Genomic DNA, 19,507 nt, shown 5'->3' on the forward strand with positions numbered 1-19,507 from the left:
GGGAGATGTGATAACATTACACAGGAGGTGTGTTGAGATGGGTGAAGGATACTCAGTCACACCCTGTGGATTCTGTATAAAATAGCAAGCTAGTTCAGAAGCTGGGCATTCCTACATCTAGGCAGAAGGGAGGAGAAAGTGGTTCAAGTCAAGCCCCTAAGAGACAGTCTCTTGAGAGTTGGGGAGGAGAAGAATCTCACTCTACTTTTCTCCTGCCTCTTGATGGGAGGAGGACCTTGTGAATTTCAAAACTTAGCTCAAATCTACCATTCAAGCAATAAACATTTTTAAGCATCTACAGCATATAGAACACTGTGTGAGAAACTGGGCAAAATACGAAGTTTAGGAGCTCATGGCACAGGAGAAGTGATGAGACAAAATTCAAACAGCTTCTAAATACATTACATTTACAGATTGACTGTAGAGTCACAAAACAAAGTGCTTCTTTCATTTTGAGGGAGGGCCCACAAGAGTCATCCACCATTCTTCTGGTTCCATCATGACACCCCCTATTTGGGTACCCCCTACCCCACATCCCTCAGCTCCCCTTTTTGGGTCATTTTCTACCATTAGAAGGATCTGTGAAGGCAGAAACTGTCTTTTTTTATTCTTTTCCCAGAATTTAGCACAGTGCTTTGCATGTAGTAAGCACTTTATAAATGCTAATTGGCTTACTGACTTACTGGCTTTCCCTTTATCTTGCTTTCCTATATATACACATATGTGTGTGTCTATGGTGTATATATACACACATATGCATGTATATGTGTGTATATGTGTATACACACACAGTTAAGAACCTAGCCAGATTTTCCCCATACTTGTAAAGGGATCTCAAGTCCCTTTGCCTTCATGAAGTGGCTTCCCCAGAGATAAGAGAACAAAAACGAAAGTCAGTATAGAAAGGAATGAAGGCTGATGGGATCTCAGCTGAGAATAATCACGAATGGCCTGAGCGGGAATTTGGAGTCATAGCACATATGGAGGGCTAGGAGATAATAGAGTCATGATCTGGTTGTCTCCTCTCTTTCGTAATTCCCCACCCTAAGTAAGTACCAGTATGAAGTGTGCAATGACTGTGTCTATTTGCTATGTATTAAAATAGGTGGCATCTGAGACCTCTTGTGGCCTGTTTCAGAAAGAGGACCTCAGAGGGCCCCTTGAAGTACATTGTGAACAGCAGGTGATTGATGATTATTTCTTTATTGATTATCTAGTATTTGATTTATATTGATTTATCTAGCTAGTATTGGAACCTGCAGCTCAGTTCTCCTATGACTTTGGGGAAGGCCTTATCTCTGGTCTTCAATTTCTCCCCCTCTGTAAAAGTGAAGATATTTGACTAAGATGTCCTCCCAAAGTCCTTTCTAATTCTATATCTGATACTCTGATCTGTGCACTATTTTCCTCCCCGGCCTCTCATAGTAGCTAAAAGGAAAGACAAGGAAAGTTTATGTTGGTTTTGGGCTTTTTTCTTCCTCAATGTCCAGTCCAAGGTTCTATCTCATGAGAAGCTAACTGCCACAGGCAGGGAGGGTCTACAGCACAGAATAAGCAGCAGCAGCAGGATGGATTTGAAAAAAGCTACAGGGAAGTCAAGCCAGGCCAGAAACAAACAAATCCCAACCATCACCATCAGCAGCTGTGGGGAGGCTGAGAAGTTCAAAGGGTCTGCCTTGATGTGCTAGTAAAATACTAAGAGAAAAGCAAGTGCAATTAACCAAAGCCAAGCTGCTGCTCACAGAGAAGTCCCTTGATGAAGGGACTTGCAGTCATTCCACATTCCTCTCATTTCTTCCCATGTCCAAAATCACTTCCCTGGGGGGGTCTTTTCCAGTGAAGTCAGGAAGCTGTTGGGTTTCTCTCTCCCACTCCACACCCCCTCAGATGTCCTTCCAAGCTCACAGATGACTTTAAATCACAGCGTCCCCCTCTGAGCTCAGCTGCTGACAATAGGATCTTAGTGAGACCAATCCACCCAGGGGCAGTACCAGCCAGAGCAGAGAGGACGATGGAGGCAAAGGGGCTGGGTGTTGGAGAGGAACATCATCCAGAGAACACAGGTAATCTGACTCCTTTCAAATGCCACAAATGTCAGTCAGCCCTAAGAAAACCTCAGGGGCCCTCCCAGACCTTTAATATGCACAGATAGACCACCACCACCACACAAAAGGCGTGTGTCCAAACTGCACAGCTAGGTGTGGAAGGCAGCCAGAGAGAACCCATAGCAGCCAACAAGCAGCCTGGAGGAACGGAAAGACCAGTGGGCCCACTTTCAGGTACCCTGAATCTGGCCCCAAGGTCAGCAGCTGAGCACAGAGGAGGAGTCTAGGATTGAAAGTCAGCTGTGAACTTGGAAGGACATCTGAGGGGGTGTAGAGTGGGAGAGAGGAACCCAACAGCTTCCTGCTTCTGATACTCACTGTGTGACCTGGACCAGGTCAAAGAAGTCTTCTGGGCTTCACTTTCCTCATCAGTAAAACGAGGATATTAACACATCCACTACCGACCTCACAAGGTTGCTGTGGGGAAAATGCTTTGGAAATTCTAAAGCACACTATAAATGGTAGTTACTGAGAGTAGTCTTCTGTTTGGTGGAGTTGTTAGGTTTGGTTTTGTTCTGTCTGTTTGTCTTTTTGGTTTGGTTTGGGTCCAGGCCTGCAATTTCGTGGGTTTAGGGGATTCCCAGAGAAGATGCTCCCTCCAATGATGCAGATGAAGACCTAATATAGGCTTAGAGACTCATGAGGGACACAGAGAGGGTGAGTAAGTTGCCCAGGGTCACACAGCCAGTGTACAAACAAGGGTCCTGGCAAGTCACTCACCCTGTCAGTGCCCTGCCCAAAATAACTATCTAAAATTCGAAATTACAGAGAGTATGCTGACTTGAACTGAAAGAGGAAATTCCTCATTGGGAGCTGATTGTGCCACCAATGAAATCACAGGCCTGGTAAAAAAAGCAGCAGCAGCAACAGCCACCACAGAAGAAAACAACAACGGCAATTAGTGCTTTGTGTTGTTACATGAATAACGTGTAGGAACAATGTTATTTATGGGGTTAAGGTTTGCAAAGTGTTTTACATACATTATATCAACTGATCTTTGCGACAACAGTGTGAGGTAGAAACTACCCCCCCCCTTTTATAGGTAAGGAAACCGCCCTTCGATTGGTTAAGTGATTTTCTCGAGTCACACAGCTGGAAAATATTTAAGTCACTACGCACTTGGCAACCCTGCCTTTCCTTATATGGAAGTGGGAGACACTGTATAAATAAATGACTAAGAATACACATAGAAAATGGAGAAAGAGAAGGTAGGGAAAGTGGAATGAGATTATGTAGAGGGGCTACATTAATAACAACTTATGGGCTACACGAGCTTTCTTAACTTACAGCTATAATAACCCGTGTGTGGTCCACATTAATAAATGTTTGTTGAATGAATGAAAATCATGTAAATGAACCCAGTCCTCAAACTTAGAAACTGCTTTTGCAGCAAAATGGGACATTAAAAGCACTGGGCTCAGCCTCAGCAGGGTTGCATTTAAATATACACTACGTGTAGTTCTTGGGCAAATTGCTTGACCTTTCTGACTTTGGTTTTCTCATCTATAGAATGGGAATAATAATCTGCTTGACTCACTGGTTTTTTGTGAGGAAGAAATGAGTCAGTATATGCAAAATGACCTAAGTGTTATTCTTTATTATGTTGCTTTTCCAGGCTGGCTGGATTATCTAAACTCTTCTTTCTCCTTCCTGTCAATTGCCTTTTGACTGTTTTGCTGCCTTTTTATCACCTCCAATAAAGAATAGGGAAAGGAGGTGAGAGAAGATCAAATTCAAATCTGTCATGTTGGAAATTTATTGCCAGTTATGGCAAAGGGGGTTGGACCAGGAGGCAGGGAAAATAGTGGAGGGGACTGAGGCCCAAGCTATCGGCGAGATTAAAAATGGGGAATTATTGGAAAATTTCATTTCTCCAAGCTGGCCCTTCGTCCCATGACAATGAATAATGGAGAGCTGATGGTAATTGAAAATGGAAATAACTTTCTTCCCCAAAGTAGCAATGAAAGGTGGTCTGCCTGAGCTAGGGGTTTCTATGTGGCTGAAAGAAACAATCATATCAGCTCTGGAGGAAGATGAGAAAGGAGTTATCCTCCTTTCTCATCTTTATTTTCAAGTAGCTACAGTGATATAAGCACAGAATACAGCAATATCTGATACCTCCAAACATCAGGTGAGAGCCAATTCATACCCAAACATTTTTCTGTCTTTAAAAATTCTACATGATCATCTTACATATTGCCTGCCCTCAGAGAGCAGCATGTACTACAGGCTCAATACTCACTATATCAGGGTACTAATAAGGCCCTAGTGTTACCAAGAGGAAAAAAATAGCACCATCCCAGCCCTTGAGAAGCTTACCTTCTGCTGGGCAAAATTCCGCTTTAGAGCGAAATTCTAATTTTGATTGTGCCCTAGCACCCTGATTGAATATGTCCTTATAGCTGATTTCTGGGTTCAATTCTTTAGAAGAATAAATTCCCAAGGTTATTAGGCGAAAAGCAAAAGGAACAAAGAGTTTGAATCATCTGATCATAAATAGCTAGTCTCAAAAGCAGAAGAAAATAATTGAGGACTTCTCAAAGGGTTTCTTTATGGTAGAGGAAAGAGAGACAGACACAAAGAGACCACAAGAAGGAAAAGAAAGAGGCAGAGGCATGGAGAAAAAGAAAGGGATGGAGACAGAAAAAGACATACAGAGAAGACAGAGACAGAGACAGAGATGAGAAAGAGAGAATAAATTCAATATTGTTTTTAAAAATTCTGAAAGACTTAAGATCTCTGATCAGTACAATGACCCACCATCACCCTAAAGGACTGTTGATGATCTATGCTACCCACCTCTTGAGAGAGAAGTGATGGTCACAAGATGCTAAATGTGGCATATGTTAGCAGATCTGGCCAATGTGAGAATTTGTTAGCTAGAGTATGCCTGCTTCTTTCATGGTGTGTGTGTGTGTGTGTGTGTTTTATGGGGGGAAAGTGAAGGGGAGAAGGTAGAGAAAATAAATGTTAATTGAAAGACCCACACATATACATGCATGCACAGATGTATGTATACATGTATGCATATATCCATATGTATATTAAAAGCATGGAAGTCAGATTTTAGGAACAATTTCCAAGCTCAGGGCCTGGCATCGTTCAGGAAACAAGCAAATTTTTGCTAAGTGCCTATGATATGTGTGAGAATCATTGCTATCATCTTAACACAACACATTTTTATGGAGCTTTCAGGTTTAGTATTTTCCCCATCACCCAAGTTCAGGTCCCCTCACCTGGACTATTGATTGCCCTGACCTTCTTCTTGGTCTCTCTGCTTCTCATTCGTCCCACCTTGACCCCCTCTAATTCAGCCTCCACACCGCTGCCAAGATAATCTTCCTAAGATCCAGGTCTGAAAATGGCACTCCCTCCTGATTAAGAAACTACAGCAATTCCCTCTTGCCTCTGGGTTAAAATACAAACTCCTCACTCACTAGTTAAAGTCCTTCCTGGTTGAGGTTCAGCCTACCTTTCCAGACTTGTTTCACTTCACTCCTCTTAATGAACTCTGTGTGACAGCCAAACGGACCTATCTGCTGTGCCCTTAACATACCACTCTCCCTCTTCCTGCCTTTACATAGGCTGCCCCAATGCCCAGAATGTACTCCCTTCCTTACCTCCCCCTAAAACGCTCAGCTTTCTTTAAGTCTTGACTGAGGCCACATCTCTTCTGTACCACTGCCTTTCCTACTCCTCAGCCAGCCAGTCAATAAGCATTTATTAAGTTCTTTTATGCCTTTATCTTTGTAAATTTGGTATCCCTCCCAGTAGACTGTAAGTTACTGAAGGGCCTGGATGTCATGCTTTTGTTTCTGTATCTCGAGTGACTGGCACATAGTAGGCACTTAAGAAATGCTTATTGATTGACTGGTGAACTGAACAAAATTATGGTCATTTTATAGCTGAGAAGTAAAAGGGTTTGCCCAAAGTCATGTAGGTGGCAAAGCTAACACCAAACCCAAGTTTTCTAGCCTCAAGTTCAAATCTCTTTCAAGTATTCAAAAACCTAAATACTCTGAAAGATATTCTGATTTCTATTCTCCACATCCAACCAGCCATCCTATGTTTATGACTATCAATACCACTATGAGACAACTAGGGGCAGCTAGGTGGTACAATGGATAGAGCACTGGGCTTGGAATTGGGAAGACTTATCTTCCTGAGTTCAAATCTGACACTTACTGGATATAATACCCTACATTTCACCCTGTGTAACAGCAATGCTACTTGTAGCTACTGTGGGGGTATAAGGCCAACAACACCAGCACCCAGGAGGGTTGCCAGCAGAGGTTCTTTGATCTCCTTTTCTAAAGGAGAGCAACTCAAAAGGGGACAACAATCTTACTTTAATCAAACACACACACACACAAATTTACTTAGTGCAGGGGGGAAAGTCAGCACCCTGAAATTCAGAGAAAATACAAACAGAAATTACAAGCAAAAATAATAGCATAAAAACCAAGAGACAGGGCTTCTAACCATCTGATCAAATAATACATACATCACAGATCAACAGACAGATCCATCTGTCTGACCATTACATACATGCGTAGTTACCAGAGAGAGAAGCACCAACATGTGGGTTTTCAAAGCCAGGGGAGCTCCTTAAAGGCTACCCAGAATCTCTTCTGGCTACATCACTGGAATACTCTTCCCATGAGTGAACCCCAAAGCAAAATGCTAACTTCAGCATATATGCATATATATACAGCCTTCTTCAGGGTCAGAGAGCATCACAACCCTTGTAACCTACTGCCTAATTACAAAGTAACAAAGGTGTGGGCCTTCCTGGAAAACATGCCTCCCCTAATCAAGCTTCCTGTGGGCTCCATGTGAGGCCTATTAATGGGCAGCAAAGATCTTCAACTCCCATTAACATTACATTCTGCCTCACTTTCCTCATCTGTACAATGAGCTAGAGAAAGAAATGGCAAACCTCTCCAGTATCTTTGCCAAGAAAAACCCAAAAGGAGTCATAGAGAGTCAGGCATGACTGAAAAGCAACAATACTTAATGAACTTTGGACACTTAGCTTTTCCATTAAGGCTAAACTTAACAAGTTTATTCTACCTAAAGTTTATAAGAGTTCTGCAGGTAATCAAGAGGAACTCATACACATTTCTACTGTTCTACTTTTACATGCATAAGTATGGCTATTGCCCAAGTAGCCCCTGCATTGTTGGAAGGTTTCTCAAAAGAAGGACTGTCTTTATAAAAGAAGTGCCTGTTTTATAATTACCAAAGTGTGAAGGGATTCTTTCTGATATCTATGTTGGGGTGTTTGGAATATATAATGCACAGCATTGCCTACACTCAATAAAATTGAACTGGAGATATTTCTCTACACAAATTCTATAGGCTACAAAGTTATCCCATATTTAGTCCTCGATAGCCCTCTATCTCTGGGGACAGGTGTATCAAAAGTAGCACAGACAGTGGTCAACTCTTAGCAGATATTCTCAGAGAAGATTCTATGATCTCTGGTCCTTTGAACTTCCCATTCTGCTTAATTTATCTCTCTTCTCCTCTGTCTCTATCTCTCTCTGTCTTCCCTGTGTGTGTCTCTCTCTGTCTCCCTCCCTCCCTCTCCCCCCCCCCCCCGTCTGTCTCTATCTCTGTGTCTCTATCTCTCTCCCTCCCCTTACCTTGAAGAAATAATTTAAGATGTTGTAATGGAAATGCAGATTTAAAGATCTTCCCTGCCCCTAGGCTAAAGTGCACCAGAAGCCTGGGGAGGGAGGCTTGTTTTTCAGTAGATACTTTTTGATTGGCCAGTGGGTCAATAAGGTTGTTACATTCTCTGAGCCAGGAGAAGGCTATATAAGCCCTGATGTGTAGCTTTGTTTTGGGACTCACTTTGAGAAGTGTTCTGTGATTTGATCTGAATTCTGGGAAGCCGTTGTTGAGAGTCCCCTGGCTTTGAAAAACCCAGAATGTGGAAACCCAGATGTTGACTGGGTATGGATGTAATGGTTGGACAGTTTGGAAATCTGTATACTTGATGTTTCTGTCTTGATAATTCTGACTGTATGCTTTGAGGTTCGGGGTGCTGACCTTTTCTCCTGAACAAGGTAAACGATATATGTCTGACTGATTAAAGTAAGCTTGTTAACCCATTTTGAGTTGCTTTCCTTTAACAAAGCAGATCCAAGAACCTGTATGGGCAGCAAACCCTGAGGACGCGCTTAGGGTGCTTGCTGCTACAGATGTCTACCAATCAAACAACATTCATTTATTAAACACCCATCATATTCATGTCGCCCAGGCCAAACTAGGTCTTTCACTGTCAAGAAAACAAAAAGAACTAATGGTTCTCCATGAAGCAAATGGCTGAGATTGCTGAGACCCCTTGCTACTCAACTAAATTTCATAACAATCAGATGAAAAGGCCTCTCTTTTAATCTTCATATAGGATTGAGCCAGCTGATAGAGTACAGCCTAGAAATTTTTCATGAAGAATTTTTCTTTTAAATAAGAAATCTCTCCCAGGATGTTACTTTATTATTGTAGTAATTTCCTCACACAGGCAACCATTCTAATGCTGCTTTTTCCTCACCACATTTGGAGGAGAAGAAAATCTGATTGAAATATTCAGGTCACTTAAGTGGCTAGTACAGAATAGGGACGCATAAAAATGAAGTCATCCAAGGAAAACTCAATCTTGGGATTCAGGTGCAAGGACACACACATTCAAGACTATGGAAATCAAACCAAAAATTTACTCAAAACTTCCTGGTGCAAAATAAGCTAATGGACTTGTCATGTGGCAGGAGGATATAATTTTGTAAAATAAGCACCAAAAAGCCACCAGCGGGTCCAGCCACCTCCTGATGATTCAGCTTGTACAGCTGGCATATTATCCAGCCTCTCTACTTCTCCCCTTTGTCTCTCCAGATGTTGGTCTTCCCTTGGGCCATTTCTCAGCTCCATTTCTATGGATGCATTGGCAGGGACAGAGATTAGGAGAGAAGATTCTATTCCATCTTTACAGAGGAGAAAGGTAGGTGGATGGGAAAAGGTGGAAGCATTTTGCCAAATTCTGTTTGGATTATCTTTGAGTTTCAATTCTCTTACTGTCTCTGTCTAGCACAGGGTGGAGAACCTGAGGCCTCAAGACGATGTCTAGGTCCTTGGGTGTGGCCTTCCGACTGAGTCCAAGATTTACAGAACAAATCTTTTTATTAAGGGGATTTGTTCTGTGAAATTTGGATTCAGTCATAGGGCTGCGCTTGAGGACCTAGAAGGTCACATGTGGCCTCAAGGTTGCAGGTTCCCCACCCCTGGTCTAGCACATGGTCTCTGTCTAGGTTCTAACAACTGAGGGGACACCATAGGCATGCAAAGAGCATTGGCAGTGCACTGGCACCTGGTGGAAAAAGCATTACCATTGACCCTTCCCCTTGAGGGAGAGTGAGATAAGCAGAAAGGAAAAGGCCAATGGTAATGGTCACCCCAGGGAGGGCCAGTGCACTGTGACATACCCAGCCCAAGCTCTATGCATGACTCTAGTGGGCTCACTTCCTCCCTTTAAAGACACTCAAAGTTGAAATCTTCTAGGGTCTCATGACATTCATGCCTCTCTTTAGGTCTGTCTTCCCACAGGACACATTGCCCCCAGTGTGCCACCCACTGCATGTGGACTTATCTGGTATTAGAAAAAAAATGATCAGCAGTAAAACGGAGGGAGGTGGCTGCCTCTACTACTCAACTTAGCTCTATCCTCCCTAGCTCCTATCTTCCTTTGTTCTCTCTTTCCACTGAACCCTCTAGAATCTTCCTTTACTATTAATAAACTCTCTTCCTAGACCTCTTCTTCTGACATTCCTTCTACCTTTTGGTATCCATTGAAAGCTAGCTTTCTCTTAAAGACAGTATCTCTTTAGGTACATTATCTCACAATCTTTGATACACAGGGCCTCAGGAAGAAGAGGCCATACTCCTTGAATAGCTCACAATAGCATTACCCTCCCTCTGCCAACATCACTCAGCAGCCAGCCTTACTCTTTCAAGTTCACTCCATCCTACCCAGCTCTTTGTGGCTGTCATTTAGGAGCCTCTTGGTCCTCTTTCTTCTCCCTAATTAGTTTGAGACCTGGTTCATTAGGACCAGCTAAATGACACAGTGGATAGAGCACCAAGCCTGGTGTTAGGATGAGTTCAAATGTGGCCTCAGACATGTCTTAGCTGTGTGACCCTGGGCAAGTCACTTAACCCTGTTTGCCTCAGTTTCTTCATCTGTAAAATGAGCTAGAGAAGGAAATGGAAAGCCATTATAGTATCTCTGCCAAGAAAACTCTAAATGGGGTCATGAAGAATTGGACAGGACTAAAGGGAACTGACCAACAGCAACAATACCTGGCTCATTGTCTTCTTTTTCACCCCAATCTTTGCTCCCATTGGAACACATTGGCCTCCAATTTCCTAAACATTCTCAACTCAATTCCCATGACAAAAGTCTCTAGTTTACCTCAAATTCACACAGGAGTAGTCATACCTTAGATCCCTCTTACACAACTGAATTTGCTTAAAGCTTTGGAATTTTTTAAGCCATAGTAAGAGAGAGAGAGAGGGAGACAGAGAGAGACACAGATATTCCCATAAGGATACAAGATAAAGACTGGACCTGTAGGGGTGGCCAGGTAGCACAGCGAGTAAGAGCACTGGCTCCAGTGTCGGGATGACCTGGGGATCGAATCCGGGCTCAGATACTTAGCACTACACCCAGGAACAGCTGGCCGTGTAACCTTGAGCAAGTTTCTTAACCCCAATTGCTTAGGGGCAGCCAGGTGGCTCAGCAAGTAAGAGCATCAGATCCAGTGTCAGGATGACCTGGGGATCAAATCTGGGCTCAGATACTTGGCACCACACCCAGAAATAATTGGCCATGTAACCTTGAGCAAGTTACTTAACCCCGATTGCTTAAAAAAAAAAAGACTGGACCTGTGCTTTTATTAATAGAGGAAACTACCAGATGAGGAAACTCCTTCTACTAATGTAGGTCAGCACCTTCTCTGCAAGTTATAATCTTAAAAAGGTGTCTAGGGCAGAGGAGTCAAACACTCAGGCCATATGTAGCCCTCAACACTCCTCAGTACAGCTCAAAATATAATTTTTTTGTTGTAGGTATTGTTGATGATGATGATGTTCTGTTGTTTCCAGGTATGTCTGACTCTCTGTGACCCCATTTGGGGTTTTCATGGCAAAAGTACTGGAATGGCTTGCTGTTTCCTTCTCCAGCTCATTTTATAGATGAGGAAACTGAGGTCAACAGGGTAAAATGACTTACCCAGGGTCACACAACTAGTACGTGTCTGAGGCCAGATTTGAACTCAGGAAGATGAGTCCTGTTGACTCCCGACCTGGCACTCTATCCACTGTGCCACCTAACTGCCCATAATATGCAATTGGGGAATATTTAACAAAATATAAATACAATAAAACACATGTAACATTGATATGTGGTTTTCTAAGTCAATATGCAGCCAGCAGGGATCCTAATATATGGATTACTAATCCCCATTTCTATTTGAGTTTGACATTACTAGTCTAGAGGATTGAAAAGTTAAATAGGTTTCCCAGGGTCACAGAGACACCGTATGTCAAAGTTGGGACTTGAACCCAGGTATTCTGGACTTTAAGGCCATCCCTCTCGCCATATTGCCATAATGGATAACATGTCCATAGATAATTAAGATCTGCCTAGACTGATTCCAGTTTGGCTCAGATATACCTTCCTGGGGTCGTACTCAAAATATCTTAGGTTCTCAAATGATATTTTCCTCTTTTCCCATTCAAAATTGCCATCTCACTGGGCTCAAACTAGAAAAATGTTTCCAATGGACCAATGTTATGAAGATTATATATATGTAGTTCATAGCTACTTTTTCCTTTAATAATATGATTCTCCTTTTTCATTTCTGGGATATCTTTTCTAAAATGCTTCTAGCACCTTCACATATAGTATCTCCTATATCCCTATATCAACCTCATGATGAGATTAGGAGCGGTCAGCATGAGGCTATCTATGTAGGGAAAGAAAGACACAGGTAAATTGGGTCATTTTCTGATAGCTACAAATCTATGAAGCAGCAAGGCAAAGACAAGTTATCCAGTTTCCTGAATCTCAGTCCATTCAATCTTCTTTGTCCTTAAGTGTACTGTCTATCATTTCATCACCAACCAATGTCTACTGAATGCCTTATGGATGCTAGTGGAAGGGAGTCCAGGACTGGTCAGCTGTGGTTCCTTTCCCCTTCTGTGATTCTATTGGAGACAGAAAACAGCCACAAGAAAAAAATGGGTTTTAGTGGATTATTTCCCACGTCAACACAAAAGCCCAACATGGGGATGTCACCTTCCCTGGTACCACATCTCCCTTTTTGACCCTATTCATTTTTATTGAATTAAATACTATTTTTGGCTGAGAAGGTTGAAAAAATGATCTTGCTAAGTCAGAGTCCCAAGTCCTTATGCCTCATGTGCTCTATGCAATGATCATCATGGCATTTAATATTTATTAAGCCCAAGGTGCCTGGATAATAATGAGGATAGATTCAGAAAATTGAAGCTCAGTTGCTATACATACAATAGGAGAATCTGATGAAAGGTTGACAGCATTGTTGCCTGACATCAGGATCATGGGCTGGGAGCTCCCAGAATGGACACACAGATAGCATTGGACTTGACAGCAATTCATAGGTACACTTTTTTAAAGACCAACCACTGCCACCAAAAAAAAAAACCAAAACCAATATGGGAAAGTCTAAAATCCCCTCCTACACAACCTTAGATAACCTCACCCTTATATGTTAGGAAAAAAGAAAGACCTTTGCCCTTACTACCCTATTCTGGTACCAGAATAACTTGGGCATCCATATTCTTCTGCACAAAGTCAGTTTGAGGTTCCTTGTCCCCCAAGAGGCATTTACAGGATTGTAGCTATAGAGCTGAAAGGCACTTTAGAGGCCTTTGAGTATAACTACTTATTTTACAAATGGGGAAACTGAGGCACATAACGATTAAGTGACTTGCCAGGGTCATACGGCTAACAGTATCTGAGGTGAGAGGTGAGTCTAAGCCTTCTTGACTCCAAATCCAACATCCTATCTATTAACAGAGATGAGCCCTGATTACTATAGGCCTCCTTTTCCCATTCTTAACATACCTTACCTTAGTGGGTCCGGGGAAGCTTACTAGGGAGGCCTCTCCAAATCAGGTGGTTGTACCTTTGTTCCCCCAAACAAAGGTGGCAACCCAGCATCTATTTATTGTGCTCAGTCGAGTATGAAGAGCCAGAGGGATCATCATATTTAGGATTCATCTTTGTGCCTAGGCTGCCTGAGTCTTGTCAGAACCAGCATGAACCTTGATATCTGCCTCAGAAATCTGCTCCTGAGCACACTGGGTGACAGGGGTCCTATATGCCACTGCCTACACTGGATGTCAGCAGTCTGTCTAGTTAAATATGAAGGTCTTTGAATAGGAAAAATGTGGAAAAGGCTTCTCTGACTTTTTAGTTGTGTGTTGGGCGGGGAGGGCAAGGGGTGGGGCAGGTCATGAACTTGCTCTTCCAGTGCTGCCCAATTATAGAAGGAAGCCCCCCTGCAAACCAGAGTTGTAAATGCTGTAGGGAAGCCACCCAGGCAGAGATGTCCTGATCCAGAGCATTCATCCAGAAAGATAGGCATCTGAATTCTGAGAGGTCCACTATAATCCCCTTCCTCTCAGTGACTACATGCCCATTTATGCTAATCCCAAAGGATCCTTCAAACACTTTTTCCTCTAGGACCAAGTACTTGCTTAGCAAATGACCCAAAGACTGGGATGGGCTTGCACAGGTAGTCTCGTCTGACTGAGTTATGAAAAGGTACCCCTTAAGTGGAAACACTGAAGTCGGGAGCATAGCATCCTCCAAGGACCAGATCAGGAGAGAGACAGAGAAAAAGAGGGAGCAGGGAGCTGGCAGCCTTATCCCCTTGCCTGCTCTCTAGTCAACAAAAGGAACCTTTGACAATAGACTAAAATGAAATGAAATTTCATTCATGCTGGAATAGGCCTTGCCCTCCCTCTCTTCCCTGAAATGGCAAGGATATATGGAAATAGGTAGGTGAGAGAGAGAGAGAAAGTAGGGATATCAGATTAGCATTCAAACACTTCCTCCCCAACCAACCCTGATAACTCCCTCCCCCTGGACCCTGCATGCCAAAGCAGTCCATTCTATCAGAATAGCCAAACTCTGTCTCTGCTCTAGCCTTTTGGGGGTGGAAATGGGGAGGGGAAGTGAAGCTCAGACGACCTTCCCCTCCCTCTGCCTGCTTCCTCCCAGGCGCTCACAGCTCTGATGGAACAGGCTTCCCTTTACCCTGCTAAGTCCCTAGACTGGTAATTATCCTTTGTGACTGGCCTTTGCTTAGGATCCACTTTCCTCTGTGGGTATTGAGGCATTAGTCCAGTCATTTGAGCTGTTTGCCCAGGGGTTATCACCAGCCTTGCCTACAGAATTCCCAGGATAAAACCTAACCATAAGAAGAGACAGAGAGATCGTGGCTGAAAAATAGTGACCACATTTCTCGCACACCGGAGCTGCATGGGAAGGAGCTGTTGTTTGGAATTCTTATCGATTCACTTTTCTGATAATTATGCCACTCTCAACACAATCAAATGAGTCTGGCAGCAGACTTGAATCCAGTTAGATTGGTGGAACTGCACATATGTAGATAGGGTGGGAAAGGAAACCTGCTGGGCAGTAGGGAAATAACTGAATGGTTTTTACTATCTGCCATGCTAGAGATGGAACTGTTTTAATATTCTGCTGAATATGTTGTTTCATTTAACTCTTGGTGGTGAAGTTTCTATGACAGAGTACAAGCTACTACCTATTAGACTTCTGGGCAGTTGGCAAAGTTTTAGATGGCAGTCCTGAGAGGGTAGGAGGTGGAGATATTAGAAAGTGGAGGCAAGATTCTTGCCAGGGGATGAGGCTAAATCTGAGCCAAGTGACTTGTACTGAAAGACTCCAGTTCCTGAATTCCAGGCACCTGGGTTTTTGGAACCTGAACAAGGAAAAAGCAATGAGTAAAAAAAAATGCATCTACACTGAGAGAAACGAGGGTCTCAATGAAAACCACTAGAGACAAGTCAAGATACCTCTGAACATTTGTTTCCGAAACAATTTCTCCTGCAAAATAACATCTCCCCAGCAAGCATCAGAGGCTCAAATACTTGAGTTCATTTCCTTTATTAATGATAAAATGTCAAATGTGTCCCCCTCCAAAATCAGCATTTCCAACACATGCAAAGAACAAAACTGTGGCTGTGATGGAGCCCAAAAGGCATTTTTCTGCAAACAACTTCTCTAGTCATGTTATTATACAACCAACCCAGCCCTCCCCACCAAGACACCGGGAGCATTCAGAAACGGCAATAAAGACAGACCACCAATAAGGATAATTATAAGTGATTGACATCTGAAGCTGGAGGAAAAGCCAAATCTCCCATCTCAAAATTAGCCATACACATATCATTTTAGTTTCCTGTCCCTTTCTTAGGACACCATTAAGGACCGCTTTACAATTCTTTTTTAAAAAATTACAATAGGTATCCCCCTAGTACATTCCCATTCTCTAAGCTTCCAGCCACTTCTCTCTCTGCTTACCGCAGGCAGCATATGTCTCCCTTGCATCCAGCAAATTTTAATAAAGCACCCCTACAAAGACCACCAGCTGGGGCGATGGGGAAAGACAACAAAAAAAAAAAATCACGTTCTGAAAAAAGCGAAGGCTTTCTCTCCACTAATCTGCTCCCCCAGCAACAATGAAAGCAGAGATTTGAAAGGATGTTGCTGTAGTTCTCATCAAAAGGAAAAAAGGGGATTCTTAGCTGTTACTACATCACCCAAAGTATCACTAGTAAGTAGAAGAATCGGTCTTTACAAGGGAAGGGAGGGGAAGAGAGGTGGGTGTCGTGGGCTCAAAAGACCTAGTACCTTTCCTGTCACTTTCAACTCAGGTGCCTGGGTCACAATTCCATGAGAAATAGACATAGATTACAAGGCTTCCTTTCAATCCGAGGCTTAGTTTAGCAGCCTCATCATTTATTTCCACCGGCTAAATGAAAACCTACTTCATGTTACCAAAAGCTGAACCGGGAACTTATAAATCTCAGCCCAGACAAATGAATGGGAGTGAATTTGTAAATTGGAGTGAATTCAGAAACACTAGGTAAGTGGACCCAATTTTACAATTAAAAAGAGCTTTTGAAGTTCTCCAGGAGGCTGTTGCTTCCTTCCCTTATACTAACTGAACCGCCTTTCTCTATGAATGGAAGAACTCCTCCTTACCCACAACTGAATTCAGTTTTCCATCCAGTATGATGGACATACAACTAGCTTGGCTCTTTTGACAACCTAGAGAAGCCCAAAGCATATTTCATTTGGAAAGAATATTGGGAAGGGGAGAGGAGAAAGCAGAGCTTTCTCATAGGAACCAGACACACATAGGAAACACAGGCAAGATCTTTTTTGCTGTTTAATCTGAGATCCAAGTTAAATACACTTCAAGTAGCTGCCTTCACTTTTTAAAAATTAGTCCAGAGGTTATTGCCTGTGCCAATCGAGATGTTGACACAACCCCCTCAGCTGAGATGACTTTCTTTTTTCTGGGCAGAAAGAAATAGCTGTGTATGTTTAGACAGGTCTAAAAATGCCTCCTCTACCCCCATTTGAAATGCCTTACAAAGCTGTTCGCTCATCTTACATTACACTAACACGCAAAAAAAGAAGGCACTGATAGTTTCCTTTAAGGGTGCAGGGTACAAGAAGCTCCTAAAATTCACATTCCTTTAAATACAGATTTTCTCCCTTAGAAGCTCCCCAACCACTGTAAGTCCCAGACAATCTAACATGCCTGCCTGCCTTGGTGAACCACTGAACGATGGGCGAGACTTCCCCTCCTCAACCCAACAGGCAGTTTCTACAACTCAGCTCCCAGGAATCTGTCTTTGCCCAGCCCCACTCTGGGCTACCTGCTGCTACCTAAATCCACAGGCAGAGGGGCACCACACATTCACTTCCACATCCCCGACAGAAAGTCAGGAAAGCAAAGCCTCTCTCCTGCTTCTCGTAATCCCCTGGCTTCGTTAAAGGAAGCTAAGCCATCTCACCGGCTCTGGGAAGAGAGGAGACAACAAATCAGAGACAAGAAAGAAAAAGGCTAAATGAAACAGAAATGGAGTTTGGGCAGGGGGGGTATACAAAGGAAGGGAAGAAGGAAGAAAGGAAAGGAAGTAAGGAAGGCAGAGCGAAAGGGGATGGGGAAGGAGGTGGAAGAAGGAGATAAAGAACAAGGGAGCGAAAGAGACACATCGCGGCTGCGATTCCCCGGGAGCTGAATTACAGCGCATCTCTAACTCAAAAGCATCCCGTTCTCCCCGGAAACCACTCTTCCCCTTCTCCAAGCTCGCAGTTTGTGGAATGTAAAGCGAGTACTGCAATGCAGCTCAGTGTCTTCTCCCAGAATGAAGCACAGAGTTAAGCGACGGTGTGTAGGGGAATGAGGGAGTGGAGAAAAGGAGAAGACGACTGGGGGTTGGGGGTGGAGGGAGGGAAGGGAGGCGATGGGGAGCTGCCTGAGGCAGACCACTCTACATCTGCCTGGTTAAAAAAAATCAAAATAAATAATCAAAATAGCACTTGTTCCTTCCATTCAAAGATCGAAATCATATCAGTCCACTCTGTTTCACAGGGAAATCAGAATTCTGGGAGCCCCCACCTAAGCCGGCTCCCTTTACCAAAAGAAGGAAAGGACATGCAATTTTATACGCCACTGCGAAATAAATCTAGTTACAAAAACTTGCTCTTTTTTTTTCTTTTTGCCTTTTTTTTTGAGGGGAGGGGGAAATATTTTACCTTCCATTGCTGCAACTGCAGATGCCAAGAGGAAAAGCATTAAAGAATCCAGTGCCATCGTACGTGTCCCCCCAAAACTGGTTCAGAAGCAAGAGTGGCTGAAATAACTACTTCCCAGGTTGACACTATTTATTTTCTGTCTTGTTGCTTTTGTTTGTGTATCCGTTAGCACTCCGCTCCGGACAGCGGTCCCCGGTATTCCGTGTGGATATGTGGGCGTTTGGGTGTGTGTGTGTGAATGTGTGTGTGTGTTGTGTGTGTGTGTGTGTGTGTGCGTGTGGAGGCGAGTCCTGGCGCGGGTGGGTGTGTGTGTGTGCATGTGTTTATATGCGTGTGTGTGTGTGCGTGCGTGTGTGGCTGGGTGGGTGTGTGCGTGCGTGCGTGTGTGTGAGAGAGCGAGCGAGCGAGCGAGAGAATGAGTCTGTATTTTAGTGTAACATTTCGAGCTACAGTAAAGAGTAGGGAGAGATCGGACTCAGCCACTGAGACTGAGGGAGGGGGGAGAGAGAGAGGGATCCCACTCCCCCAACCATCAGCGCTCTCCCCACCCCCGACACCTCCTGTCCAATCAAGGAATCAAACCTGCAAAATTCCCTCGTCCAATCAGAGATGAGCACCTCCTTACACTAGCATTGTTAGTTTAAGAAAAAGTTTTGCATGGAAGGATGGTGGAGAATGCAATGGAAATCCATACGGAGGGAAAAGCGCTCCTCCTACTGGTAGCTCCGCAGAACTGCGCCTGATGACCATCAATTCTACACCAGAGCCCTTGCTGAAACAGCAGTATCTGCTATTTGGGTCACCATTCTTCCTAAGGTTTAATGATTTTTTTCCCGTCATTAGATCTTTCTTTACTTTAAATATTTCCTGCTCCCCCTGCTCAGGAGATGGTGAAGCTGTGAAACAGAAGCTACATTTGGAGTCAGGAAACCTGCATTCATGCATACTCTGATACCTACCATCTTGGGCAAGTCACTTTCTAAACCTGTTTCCTCATCTGCAAAATGAGAAAGCTGGACAAGAAGACCTTTAAGGTCCGTTCTAGCTCTAAGTCTATGAATTTCTATTGTAGGCTTCATCTTACACAGACCACACATTCCCTTACAGTATCAGCCCTGTCTTTTTTCCTATTTTTACATGAAATTCCATGAATGTTCTTGATAACAGGGCTGTATTTGGGGCTTTGTGGCAATTAGGTGGCATAGAGCCCTGGGACTTGGAATCAGGAAGACCTAAGTTCAAATCTGGCCTTAGACTCTTACTAGCCCTGTGACCCTGAGCTAGTCATTTAACTCTGTTTGCCTCAGTTTCCTCATCTGTAAAATGAGCTGGAGCAGGAAATGGCAAACAACTCCAGTATCTTTGCCAAGAAAATCTCCAAAAGGAGTCAGGAAGAGTGGACATGATTGGAAACAACTAAACAACAAATTTGGAGCTTTACAATAATCATTGAAACAATAACAACAAAAAAAAACTCTCAGCAATGCTAACTGAA

General features: G+C 43.3%; 1 protein-coding gene across 5 annotated transcripts in view; it reads right to left on the bottom strand.

The window, feature by feature from the left end:
• The window catches only part of EPHB1 (EPH receptor B1), a 763,406-nt gene extending 744,876 nt beyond the window's left edge, over positions 1 to 18,530 (bottom strand). For all 5 annotated transcript variants that reach the window (XM_069108696.1, XM_069108697.1, XM_069108694.1 and 2 more), the window contains exon 1: positions 18,013 to 18,530. In XM_069108696.1, coding sequence (XP_068964797.1) covers positions 18,013 to 18,070 — 58 coding nt within the window. In that variant the 5' untranslated portion in view covers positions 18,071 to 18,530. The remainder of the gene's footprint in view (positions 1 to 18,012) is intronic.
• Positions 18,531 to 19,507: the final 977 nt, after the last annotated feature.

This window comes from Petaurus breviceps, unplaced genomic scaffold (assembly GCF_028583685.1).
Source record: "Petaurus breviceps papuanus isolate PSGF00001 unplaced genomic scaffold, PetGlider_PUasm1.0 90424, whole genome shotgun sequence".
NCBI classification, from domain to species: Eukaryota; Metazoa; Chordata; class Mammalia; order Diprotodontia; family Petauridae; genus Petaurus; species Petaurus breviceps.